We start from the raw sequence: 13,769 nt of genomic DNA on the forward strand, positions 1-13,769 counted from the left end.
GGAGACACTATGCCCCTATGTCTCCCAGTGTCCCCATGTCCCCCAGCCAGTGTCCACAGTGTCTGTGTCCCATGTCTCTCAGTGTGCCTAGTATCCCCATGTGTCCCTATATGTCCCAGTGTCCCCATGTCTATGTCCCCTAGTCTTCCAGTGTCCCCTAGTCTCCCAGTGTCTGTGTTCCCATGTCTCTGTGTCCCTAGTGTCTTAGTGTCCCCAAATGTTTCAGTGTCCCCATGTCTCCCAGTGTCTGTGTACTTAGTGTCTCAGTGTCCCCATTTCTCCCAGTTTCCCCAAATGTCTCCCAGTGTCCCCATGTCTCTGTGTCCTCATGTCTCTGTGTCCCCATGTCTCTCAGTGTCCCCGGGTCTCTCAATGTCCCCATGTCTTTCAGTGTCCCCATTTCTCTCAGTGTCACCATGTCTCTCTGTGTCCCCATGTCTCTCTGTGTCCCCAGCTCTCTCAGTGTCCCCATGCCTCACTGTGTCCCCAGTATCCTAGTGACATGGGGACAAACTGAGACATTGGGACACTGGGAGAAATGGGGACACTGAGACACTGGGAGACTAGGGACTGGGCGACATGGGGACACTGACACAGAGACACTGGGTGACTTGCAAGACTGAGACACTGGGAGACAGGGAGACACTGGGAGCAATCATCTATACAGCAGAATCAAACTGTGAGTAGTTTGTTGGTGATTTTACAGAATTTTCTCTGATATCACTCCTTGTGATTTACATCATGTGATGTCACGCATAACTAATTAATTATAAAAATGATTAAGACTGGTATTTTTTTCCAAGAAAGGTGGCAACCCTAACTACTCTTCACATACTTTTGCTTAAAGGAGCACTATAGGGTCAGGAACACAATCATGTATTTCTGACCCTATTATGTTAAAACCACCACCCTGGCCCCTTCTTGCCTCCCTAAATATAGTAAAATATTACTTGTATTCAAGTCTGCAGCTGCTGGCTCTGCCTCTGAACTGACTGTCTGCTGACATCATCAGAAGTGGTGGTCTGAGCAAATTACAATACTTCCCCATAGGATTGGCTGAGACTGTCAACTAGGCAGATCAGGGGCAGAGCCAGCACAAGTCCAATATAGCCCTGGCCAATCAGCATCTCCTCATAAAGATAAATTGAATCAATGCATCTCTATGAGGAAAGTTCAGTGTCTGCATGCAGAGGGTGGAAACACAGAATGGCAGTGCTGCACATTAGGCAGTACTGCCCCAGGAAGCACCTCTAGCAGCCATCTAAGGAGTGGCCAGTGGAGTTATTTTCTCTGAAAAGACAGTGTTTACTGCAAAAAGCCTGAATGGAATGATTCTACTTACCAGAACAAAAACAATAAGCTGTAGTTGTTCTGGTGACGAGGGATGTATGGGAACAAAACTTGTGTGGACTGGCTGACAATAAAATTAGTTTAGGTAATGCAGAGTTGGTCTCTCTAACACTGTGGCATGTCCCCTTTCTTCTACACTCACTACATACACCTTTTCTCTGTCTCAGACTATATACCAGGAACTTCTGCCTGCTAGTAAGAAGGTGAGGAGACAAGTGGACCAGCGAGTGCTAGGGGACAGTACTTAGAAAGCAAGGAGTGAGCGCATCATTAGACACATTTATGTCAAGCTCAGGGTGCTGCTTGCATAGTATGCCCTTAATTGGACAGCCTGCATGATTGGTGGGCAGCCTGACATGCATTCATGCCAGGCTGGCCTTAAAATTCTTTGGACAGACATGACCCCTTTTTGGGCATGTTCTCCCCTTTTGGCAGGTTACGTGATTCGCACCCGTGGCCCACCCTTTTACCCCACCCATTGACTTCCTGCTTCACTGGACACTGCTGTTAGGGGTTATGGATTTACTTGACAGATGAAAACATAAATTAGAGAGAGATTAGCTTAGAGTATGTGTTTTCTTATAGCTGCATCCTATGAGTTTCCCTCCAGCACCATCTCCATCAGATACATGACGCTTGGGAGGTATGACTGTTTTAGTGTTTTTGGTCGATAAGATTCCGTAGTTAGGCCCATCATAATTGTCAGCACCAGGCCCACTGTGCTCTTAATCCGGCCCTGATTAGAAGGTTATCATGTGTGGGTCACTCTGTGCAGCATGGCAGCTTGCATTCTATTGATGTCAACTGATGTGTACAGTTTTTTGTCTTATGTGTTTTGTGAATAGCTAGGTCCATTTCATCAAAGCATTTAATGTCACTTGATGATATTTTTTATCCTCTTCTTTCTGTTTTCATGGCTACATTTTACTTTATCGATAAATGCTGAATTTCACTACTAGCCATTAACTGGAGTGCCTAGTGTGACTTTCACTAAACAAATAAGTGGTTTCTATAGTTAACTTAACCTTAGAAGAAAGCTCAATACGTTATTTCCAGCTATCAATTTCTTTAAATCAGTGTCAAGCATTTAATTTCAGCTGTTCCTGTAGTTGCTATTTTAGAAATTGGCCTCCAGATGGTAGTACTTCCTCATCTTTAATGTATGTATGTTTAGATCAACACATCTGCTGTTATACTTTGATATTCGGTATGCCCTATAAATTTAAATTAATATAGGGCTGACTAGACTCACTATGCAATGTTTTAGGTACAAATGAATATGTTAGTGTGGTACAGTATAGATAATGCATACATATGTTTTAAGCATTTAAAACTGAGATCCCTGCTATATACAATATGATTAAAATACAATTAAAGGTATTAAATAATTGCAATATAACTAGGACACACATTTATCCAAACACTTAACTGTTTTAAATGTTTTGTTTTAGTTATTATAACAAATATATTGGACACTCATGCAATACATTTTTCATTATTTTGTTCTCTAATAAAAGTTGTCTTCTTGTTATCTTAATGGATCTATCTATCTATCTATCCTGTCTTTTTTTTTGTTAACCTTGCAAATAAGAAATAAGATGCAATTTAACACTATTTACAAATATTCAAGAAGTTGTTTTCTATTCCTGTAGGACAGAACCGGATTTCACTTTTGCGGCGGGTCTTTGATTAATTCCCTTTGGGTTGTCACGGCTGCTCACTGCGGAGTCACGTAAGTAAGATTGCTGCTTCTAGATTTAAGCAAAAATACCATGATGTTACTTGAGGTTACTTACAAAAAAAAAAGCAGTGTTTCAAGAATCAAATTTTCAAAATCAATTTCATCAGAATTTAGTCGATTCTACAATTTGGAACAGTCAGAATTTTATAAATTCTTTATTTTTGAGTTTTCAAAAAAAATGTTAACTTTGTGGGGTACAGAAAGGAAAAAGGGATGCATCATGTTACAAGCATATTGGTTACATTTTTAGATGATAACAATTCACAGTTTACATTCGGTGTTTCGGTTGTCTAACATGTAACTTTTCATTGCTCGAGGCCCAGAGGAGTCTGGTGGGTAAGATGGGTGGGGGTAGTACCTCCGGTCAGCATAACCACCATTTTCCCTGTGTTTAGTTACTGCGTCGTGATATTGTTTTGTTCAGCACCTTGTTTGTTGACTTTGTGAGGTGTCTTACTCTGTCCTTTGTGTTGTGTTATCTCTGTCCTCCGGGGGTGAGGTGGTGCCTCCGGGGTCGGGGGTATTTTTTTTTTATAAATTCTTTATTTTTGACTTTTCAAAAGAAGAGTTTACATCTCGCATCCACGATGGGCCATTACATGTGTGACATCGTTTACATTTTTTTTTTCTCTAGTAACGTTATGGGGTACAAAAAGGAAAAAGGGGTTCAACAAGTTACATGTATTTTGGTTATATTCGTAGTCATTGGCATTTCACAATTTACAGTCAGTTTCAGTAGTCTCGTTTGTTACTTTCGTCACCTGGGGTGTGGTAGGGCCGGGTGGGTAAGATGGGTAGGGGTGTCCCGTGTGTTCGGCATAACCACCTTTTACCTTGTGTTTAGGTGATAGGCCGGAGGCTGACGGTTTTGGTGTTACGTTGTTGGGCTCAGTCCCGGCTATCGCCTAGTTTGTGGGCTTAGTGAGGTGTCGCTGTCATACCTCTTTCGATGCATTATGCTATCTCTCTCTCGTAGGGGTGAGGTGGTGCCTCCGGGATTGGGTCTTAGAACTTGGAGATTGTCTTTGTGTCTTATTGTCTGTTTCTGTTTGCTTGAGCTCGTGGAGTTCACCTGAGTTGAGTCAGGTGGTTGGTTGTATTCGTAGTGTTTGCTAGTTTATTTAGTTGTTATCTACTTATTGTGGTGTGTTGGTGTGTGGTACGGGAGGTTGTGGGACAGGGATGGGATGTGGCAGAGAGGAGGGGCAGTGCCCACCCCCCTCCCCCGCTCGAGGTTTTTTACATTGCCAACCAGGGGTCCCAGATCTTATGAAAAGATCTGGTATTCTCGTGTATTAGTGCGGACAGTTCGTCCATCTCCATAGCCTCTTTAATCTTTCTCTGGGCCTCTGAGGCCGCTGGGATTTCTGGGCTGCCCCAGTGGGTAGCAATAGTTCTGCGTGTTGCTAAGGCCACTTTTGCTACTAGTTTGTTTTGTGCTCGGGTCAGATTTTCTAGGGGCCTGGACAGCAGCCAGGTCCATGGATCTAGGGGGATGTCGGTTTGTAGTGCTCTCGAGGTGGCAGCTGCCATCTCTTTCCATATTTGGGTTAAGTGTTGACATTGCCACCACACGTGGATGTATGTTCCCTTTTCGCCACACCCTTTCCAGCATCTGTCCGAGTCTGTGCGTTTCATTTGTTTGAGCCTTAGTGGAGTGAGATACCACCGGAGCAGGGTCTTGTACGCCTGCTCTTTGTGGTTAATACAGATAGTCACTGTCGCTGTTGCTTCCCATATGTCCGCCCAGTCCGAGGGGTCCCCTGGGGGACCAAGATCCCATTCCCAGGCCTTTATGTAGGAGAAGGCGTCAGATGGGGCTTTAAGTGTCATGAGGTTGTATAGGTTGGAGATTTGGCCCTTGTGTATTGGTTTTTTTTTTAGGCACCCCCTTTCAAATGCAGTGGGTTTTAGCACCGCCGCTGCGGCTATGTCAGGGGTTGGAACAGGCAGAATTTTAGAATCAACAAAAAGCTATGTGAAAACAAACCGATTCAAAACATATTGATACAGAAACATTTATTTTGATAAAGACAGCAAATTGTGGAGTTCTTTAATAAACAACTGAAACAGCCATTTTTATCTTTCAGCTGTTTAGTTTAGCTCCTTAATTTGCCATCCTTACATGGGTTTACAATAATTAAGGATGCTATCTACTAAATAATTTAAAGAGAAAAAATAAAATGGCTAAACAGTAGACAACTTCCTAAATTGGTAGCCTTATATAGGATTGCCATATTTTAGGATACCAAATTTGGGTGCTGTATAGCAGCTCTCTTATTTGGTACCCTTAAATATGGCAATCCTATGAAAGAATAGCAAATTATGGAAATATCTTCTAAATACCTTAAAATCGAAATTAAGGAAAGGACTTTTCTTACTTTTGATCTTTCAGCAGTTTGTGACTGCCTGCATTAATTATAGGCGAACCAATAACAAAATTCAGGGCGCCACAATTTGTCACACGTTTGTGACTGCCTGCCTCATGCATTCCTCGTACAGAATAATAGGCACCCGAATTAACTGAATTTTTTAATTTGTTTTCCTGGATACTAATCCATGGCAGCATTACGATAGGGTTAGCTCCAACCCCCTTGGCTGTTTAGGACAGGAAATACTTACAAATAGGCCCTCCTTACCTGGTATAATCAGTCTTTTTTCCTGTCCTCTTGGCTGTGGACATGATTCAGGTAATTTACCTTACCTTTATTTTATTTTAAGTTTACCTCTTTAATTCCCAGGAGAGTTCAGCCTCTCTCTCCTGAAAGAAATATAAATTGGTTTAGGGGTTTACTCGAATCTGTTCCAGGTTCCAAAACCATCTGGAGATTGGCGTCCGATTTTAGACCTACACAGTTTGAATCTTTCCCTCAACATCCAAAGGTTCAGGGTGGAATCCTTGTCTTCCATAATTGCAGTAATTCAGCCAGAAGATTGGATGATCTCAATAGACCTGAAGGACGCCTATTTCCACATTCCTGTAGCAGATCATCATCAAAGGTATTTGAGGTTCGCAGTTTTGGGAGAACATTTCCAGTTCAGGGCAGTTCCCTTTGGACTAAGTACCGCTCCAAGAACATTTCCAAAGGTCCTTCTGGTTCTTATAGCTATGACGAGACTTCAGGGCCTTCAGATATATCATTACTTGGACGATATTTTATTGGTAGAGAGATCAAGGGCAAGACTTCTGACTCAAAGAAACCAGGCTACAAGAACTTTGGAAAGATTTGGTTGGATCGTCAATTACCAGAAGAGTCATCTGGACCACTCCCAGAGCTCCACTGGGAGCATGGTTTCGACACAAAGTTAGCCATGGTTTTCCTTTCAAAAGAAAGAAGAGTTCGGGTTATGTAAAAGATACAAAGGGTGATGGACTCAGAATGGGTCACGGCCGAAGTGTATATGAGCATGTTGGGAAACCTTTCGTCAACAATCGGTCTAGTAAAATGGGCTCAGTGGCACCTGCATTATCCTCAGAGGTATTTCTTGGAAAGATTCAATCAAGACAGAGACAGGTGGTCCAAGAAGATAGTCATTTCTGCAGGCCTCCGGAAGGCTCTGGACTGGTGGAGAGATCCTGTTCACCTCTGCAGGGGGTTTCCTCTAGGAGAAATAGATTGGCTGAACATATTTACAGACACCAGTCGTACAGGTTGGGGCGCTCATCTCCTTCAATGGAATGCCCAGGGCAGATGGGTGAAAAGAGCCTCCCATGTTCCAGCCAACCTTCTGGAACTAAGAGCAGTCTTCTTAGCCCTGACACATTTTCAGGATGTACTAATAGGACGATGGGTGAGAATTCACTTGGACAATCGTACCGCAGTGTCCTACATAAACAAGCAAGGCGGTACCAGGAGCAAGAATCTTCTTCTGGAACTGGAACCCATTATGTTGTGGGCTCAAGAGAAGATATTGGGTCTGTCGGCTGTATATATTCCAGGACCAGAAAATTCGAGAGCAGACTTCCTCAGCAGAAATTATCTGGATCCCAAGGAATGGCAATTAAATCCAAAGAAATTCAGCGAAGAATGCTCCACTTCCAAAGTTCTTTTCAAGGACTTTTCATCCCAGAGCTCTGAACACAGATGCCCTATCCAGCCCATGGGAGTTCAAGATGGCATATGCGTTTCCCCCGTTTTCTCGCATATGGAAAACATTGAAGAGAATCAAGAAGGAACATCTCCGAGTGATAGCGATTATTCCATTTTGGCCTCGCAGACCACGGTTCCCCCTCCTGAGGTCTCTTGTGATCGCCGAACCATGGAAATTGCCAGACATTCCGGATCTCCTGATTCAGGGACCAGCTGTGCACCCTGCGCCAAGGACTCTACATTTGATGGCATGGAAACTGAGAGGAGGTGTTTAGCAGAAAAAGGCTTTTCGTCAGCAGTAATTGACAATCAAAAAAAGAGGAGGGGTCGGTGGTGGAGAAATCCACCGCCGATACCTTAGTAGGGTTACAGGAGGTAAAAGGGGCTTAACCCCAAATACAATAGGTACAGAAAAAGAAAAGTGGAAATGTGTGACCAACTTGCATAAAGCAGGCGGGAACACAGATCCACTAGGAAATACCTCCTAAAGTAGAACGTCACATAGATAGGAAAAACCTTTATTAGAAAAAATTATATTAATAACACACCCAAATAATATGTGAAAAAATGAAAACCAACACCTAGTAAAAAAACTTTTGGCTGGATCTAATTAGTTATCTTAGATAAAGTAGTGTAATGGGAGCCCGTGATATTATGAAGTAAAATGTTTTTACAACTGGAGGTAAATCACTGGGTATAGAAACACAGTATAAATAGCAAGATTACTAAAGAGTCAATCAATTGGACGGGATAATGTCTCGCAGTGGTTGTGGTACCATAGAAAAGAGACAATAGTTAGCAAAAAGGGGTTTAGGTAGAGGCACAGTGTCCTAAGGGAGCCTTAACAGGCAAAGGAACTAATAACCTATAATATAACAGATGCTCTGGTACAAAATAGGAGTAAGGAGTGAAGGTAAAAACCATTAATGAGTAGCCAGCTGGAGCCCTGAAATACGTAAAATAGGGTAAATAGCCAGAACCTAATAGACCCTGAGCTAACTGTCTCAAGAAGCCACTGCTAGCTGCTGCTTCAAGGCAGCCTAACAAAAGTCCCTCCAAAGTGAATAGTAAGACGCCAGGATAGCATCAAACACAGCCCAAGTTAAATAAAAATCAAAGGTAGATTAAAGTAGAAAATCATAGCGTCGGCTATTTCGCTCGACGCGCGTTTCGGCGTGTTACAAACGCCTTTGTCAAGAGCAACCGGCATACTCACAGGGGGCCGCTTATAAAGGGGTGAGTGCCTGCCCTTATGCGTGAAACCGCCAATAGGATTGCTAGGTTGGCGGAGATTGACGCGTGCGTCTTCCGGGTGGTTAGTCAATCGTAGGCGGTGGGCGGGGTCGTATTACGCCTGTACTTGTTACTAGTGAAAGGCAAGTACGGACATCGAAACGGGTCAAAAAGGTGACTGCACAGATGCTGGTAGTATAGAACCCGAAAGCAACAAAGTAATTAGTAGAGAACACAATGTTGATTCAAAGTGATACTTAAGTAATCGTAGAAACCTTGCTAAAAAAGGAATAAATAGAGAAACACTGTAAATTGAGCTGTCAGCTAGACTCAGTGACCAGGCATGAATCATCCAGGGGGAGAGCCTGGAGGGTTAACAGTGATGGAAGTATGGTAGACAGTCACAATTTTTAGACATCACAAAATAATAGTTCAGGCCATAGTTAAGAATGCCAGCATAAAGAAATAAAATAAAATAAAGGTATATTTAGATGTAATGTGTGCAAACAGCGATCATTACAGTTAAAGTATGGCCATTTAAAGAGACAGGAGAAATAATGAAGGTGGTTAATATGTAGATGATAAGCGGTACCGTAACGGAAAATAGTCCTCCTGTAATGTTTCTCTGAGTTTGTTGGCTTATAGTTGCAGCAATTTATTCTAACTGCTACAGTTTAAGCAGTTGTCTGTAGGGACATATGAAGAGTAGACCATCTAGCATAAGCTATGTAAGACACATAGGTTGTTATTTAAATATTATTTTTCTAAAATGCTTGTTCATTACCAAATTATCTGAAGGTTATTCACTAAAGCGAGAATTGCCAGACATTCTAAGTGAATTTAAATTTGAAAAAACAAGGCCAAAATACCCAAATGGAAAAATTCTCCCAGTCAGCAATGCTTCCAGTTCGGCTAATATGACTTAATATTTGAAATTCACTTTAAATTCCTCTCAATTCTCATATTAGTAAATAATCCAGCCAGTTTTCAGAGAGATTTGGAGAAAATTTTGAACACATGTTAAAAGAATACACATGGATCCCTATATTGTATTTCCATTTATATAATATCTTGTATAAAAAACAAATCAAATTGCATTTGTTGATATTGTAGCTTTAGTGCAAGTAGTACATTAATATATCACACTTGGAATGTATTGGAAGTTTGTTATAATAAATGTGGCAAAATATGCATTAGTGGAGCAATTTCCCTGCTTCTTCCTCATACAGCTACTTAGATGTATATTCAGTAAAAATAATAAATCAAGTTTAATATTAGCAAACTATTATGCCAAACCTGGCAGATGATTACTATTATTATTACCTTGAACAATTACTAGAAAAATAAAAACTGCTTGTTTCACATATATAGAACTTCTCACCGTGTTGTTCTGGGAGAATATGATCGTTCATCTTCTGCTGAGGCAATCCAAACCAAATCAATTGCAAGGGTATGTTTTTATTTGTTATTTTAGTGGGAAAGTCACATCTTTAGTCTTTGCATTTCACTGTGCTGTTCATGTTAAAGGAAAACTCCAAGCACCATAACTACTGCACTGGGCACCAGATGCTGTCACCACCTCCACTACATTTAGCAAAATGCTGGTGTTGAGGGCTTAGCTCATTGGCTGAGAATGGACGTTCCTAAGCAGGAGTTTCTTGTTCTTCTTTTTAACTGAGAAAAGGCCTAGCAGACCCCAGGTAAGAAGTCAAAACATTCGAAAATGTTTTGACACCATAATCACAACAGAGCACTGTAGTGATTATGGTACGTAGAGTGTTCCTTAATTAATGTGATTAATAAATATGAAGCCATTGCTATGAAGTTTGTATTTCTAAATGCTCTTAAATGGTATTTATGCACTGTGATCTTGAAAAAGGCTTGAATTAGCCGAAACATCGATTGAAAAGTACAGATGATCTGACATTTTTTGTTCACTGAAAATAAAAACTACATTTTGGAAGACCAGAGAGTGCAAACCCTTTTTATTTTCTTTATAGATATAGATATAGATATATATATACCCTCTTGCTGTTTACGTGCGTGTATATTTAACATACATATAGTAGCGTATGGTAAATATACACGCACATTTGTGACTGTGGTGCCCTCACTGGTATATGTTTTTTTAACTATACTACCTGTCTACGTTTGTCTTTCTGGGATTTGGGAGTGATCCCTAGTGATGTCGCGAACACAACATTTTCGGTTCGCGAACGGAAACTTACGCGAACCGGCAAACCGGGCGAACCGCCATTGACTTCAATGGGCAGGCGAATTTTAAAACCCACAGGGACTCTTTTTGGCCACAAAAGTGATGGAAAAGTTGTTTCAAGGGGACTAAGACCTGGACTGTGGCATGCCGGAGGGGGATCCATGGCAAAACTCCCATGGAAAATTACACAGTTGATGCAGAGTCTGGTTTTAATCCATAAAGGGCAGAAATCACCTAACATTCCTAAATCGCAATGGATATGGATTGACACCTTGACATATGGATTGATACCTGTCCTCAGAGACCCTGATACACACTGTCACAGAGCAGAATAGGGACTGTTCCCCCTACATAGGGTCACTTGGCAGATATGGATTGACACCTATCCTAAGGATCCCTGAAACACACTGACACAGAGCAGAAGAGAGACTGTTCCCCCTACATAGGGTCACTTGGCAGATATGGCGTGGTCGTGGGAGGAGGAGGATGACTTTCACCTCTTCCCCTGTTAGATTCCCGTTGTGCTGTGACATCACCCTTATACGCTGTGTAAAGCATACTTTTTAATTTATTTTGCAAATGCTGCATCCTTTCCGACTTGTAATTCGGTAACATTTCCGCCACTGTCTGCTTATACCGGGAGTCTAGTAGCGTGGACACCCAGTACAGGTCGTTCTCCTTTAGCCTTTTTATACGAGGGTCCCTCAACAGGCATGACAGCATGAAAGACCCCATTTGCACAAGGTTGGATGCCGAGCTACTCATTTCCCGTTCCTCCTCCTCACACAGAGCAGAATAGGGACTGTTCCCCCTACATAGGGTCACTTGGCAGATATGGATTGACAATTATCCTAAGGATCCCTGATACACACTGACACAGAGCAGAATAGGGACTGTTCCCTCCTACATAGGGTCACTTGGTAGATATGGATTGACACCTATCCTAAGGATCCTTGATACACACTGACACAGAGCAGAATAGGGACTGTTCCCCCTACATAGGGTCACTTGGCAGGTATGGATTGACACCTGTCCTCAGAGACCATGATACACACTGACACAGAGCAGAATAGGGTCACTTGGCAGGTATGGATTGACACCTACCCTAAGGATCCCTGATACACACTGACATAGAGCAGAATAGGGACTGTTCCCCCTACATAGGGTCACTTGGCAGATATGGATTGCCACCTATCCTAAGGATCCCTGTTACACACTGACACAGAGCAGAATAGAGACTGTTCCCCCTACATAGGGTCACTTGGCAGGTATGGATTGACACCTGTCCTCAGAGACCATGATACACACTGACACAGAGCAGAATAGAGACTGTTACCCCTACATAGGATCACTTGGCAGATATGGATTGACACCTGTCCTCAGAGACCATGATACACACTGACACAGAGCAAAAGAGAGACTGTTCCCCCTACATAGGGTCACTTGGCAGATATGGATTAACACCTGTCCTCAGAGACCATGATACACACTGACACAGAGCAAAAGAGAGACTGTTACCCCTACATAGGGTCACTTGGCAGATATGGATTGACACCTGTCCTCAGAGACCATGATACACACTGACACAGAGCAAAAGAGAGACTGTTCCCCCTACATAGGGTCACTTGGCAGGTATGGATTTACACCTGTCCTCAGAGACAATGATACACACTGAAACAGAGCAGAATAGAGACTGTTCCCCCTACATATGGTCTTTTGGCTGGTATGGATTGAAACCTGTCCTCAGAGCCCCTGATACACACTGACATAGAGCAGAATAGGGATGTGGAATAGTACCTGGGGAGCTGGGGGGTTGGCGTTGATGTGGAGCAAGACGCAGCAGCAGAAGAGGACTCAGCCGAGGAGGTTATGGAAGAGGATGGAGTAGGAGGAGTAGAGGAGGTGGCAGCAGGCCTGCCTACAAGTCGTAGCGGTGTCACCAACTCTTCTGCAGAGCCACGCATTCCATGCTTGGCAGCCGTCAGCAGGTTTACCCAATGCGCAGTGTAGGTGATATACCTGCCCTGACCATGCTTTGCAGACCAGGAATCAGTGGTCAGATGGACCCTTGCCCCAACACTGTGTGCCAGACATGCCATTACTTCCTTTTGCACAATAAAGTACAGGTTAGGGATTGCCTTTTGTGCAAAGAAATTTCGTCCGGGTACCTTCCGCTGCGGTGTCCCAATAGCTACAAATTTTTGGAACGCCTCAGACTCCACCAGCTTGTATGGTAAAAGCTGGCGGGCTAAGAGTTCAGACAAGCCAGCTGTCAGATGCCGGGCAAGGGGGTGACTTTGTGACATTGGCTTCTTACGTTCAAACATGTCCTTGACAGACACCTGACTGTGGGCAGATGAGCAGGAACTGCTCAAGGCGAGAGACAGAGTGGCGGATGGTTGAGAGGGGGCAAGGAGGAAAGCAGTGGTTGGCGTGGCTGAAGATGCTGGACCAGGAGGAGAATGGCGGCTTTAAGTTTGTCTGCTGCTTGTACTCATGTGTTGATCCCATAGGTGTTTGTGATGTGCGATCATGTGCCTTCGCAAAGCAGTTGTACTTAGGTGGGTGTTGGACTTCCCACGACTCAGTTTTTTTTTTGGCACAGGTTGCAAATGGCATCGCTGTTGTCAGAGGCAGACACACAAAAAAAATGCCACACTGCTGAGCTCTGCAATGACGGCATTCTGGTGGTGGCAACAGCATGCGTTGATTGGCGTGATGTCTGGCTGACCCCGAGTGCCGATGCATGCTGTCTGACTGTGCCACTAGCTCCTTGTGATGACCTCCCCCTCCTTCCAACTCGTCTCCTCCTCCTCTCTGTCTCCCCATCTGAACTTTCCCCATGTTCTTCTTCTCTTCTAGCGGGCACCCACGTGACATCCACGGAAGCATCGTCATCATCAACCGCTTCACTTGTATCTGACAACTCAGCAAAGGAAGCAGCAGTGGGTACAACATCATCATCATCACACCATACGTCCATGTGTGTAATGCTGCGTGACTGAGACATATCCCTGTTATCTACATCCTCTGGCAAAATTAGTTGCGCATCACTCATTTCTTCCAACTGATGTGTAAATAACTCCGCTGACAGATGAAGTGAAGCGCTGTGGTGCTAGTGTTGGTGGTGGCGGCAGGC

The 13,769-nt window shown here is 43.3% G+C and overlaps 1 protein-coding gene across 1 annotated transcript in view; it reads left to right on the forward strand.

Annotated features, from left to right (window-relative positions):
• The window catches only part of LOC134578382 (chymotrypsinogen A-like), a 43,906-nt gene that overhangs the window by 13,978 nt on the left and 16,159 nt on the right, over window positions 1–13,769 (forward strand). Inside the window, exons 3-4 of the mRNA XM_063437373.1 lie at window positions 3,003–3,082; window positions 9,787–9,865. Of these exons, the coding sequence (XP_063293443.1) occupies window positions 3,003–3,082; window positions 9,787–9,865 (159 nt within the window). The remainder of the gene's footprint in view (window positions 1–3,002; window positions 3,083–9,786; window positions 9,866–13,769) is intronic.

Source organism: Pelobates fuscus, chromosome 12, assembly GCF_036172605.1.
Source record: "Pelobates fuscus isolate aPelFus1 chromosome 12, aPelFus1.pri, whole genome shotgun sequence".
In the NCBI taxonomy this organism is placed as follows: Eukaryota; Metazoa; Chordata; class Amphibia; order Anura; family Pelobatidae; genus Pelobates; species Pelobates fuscus.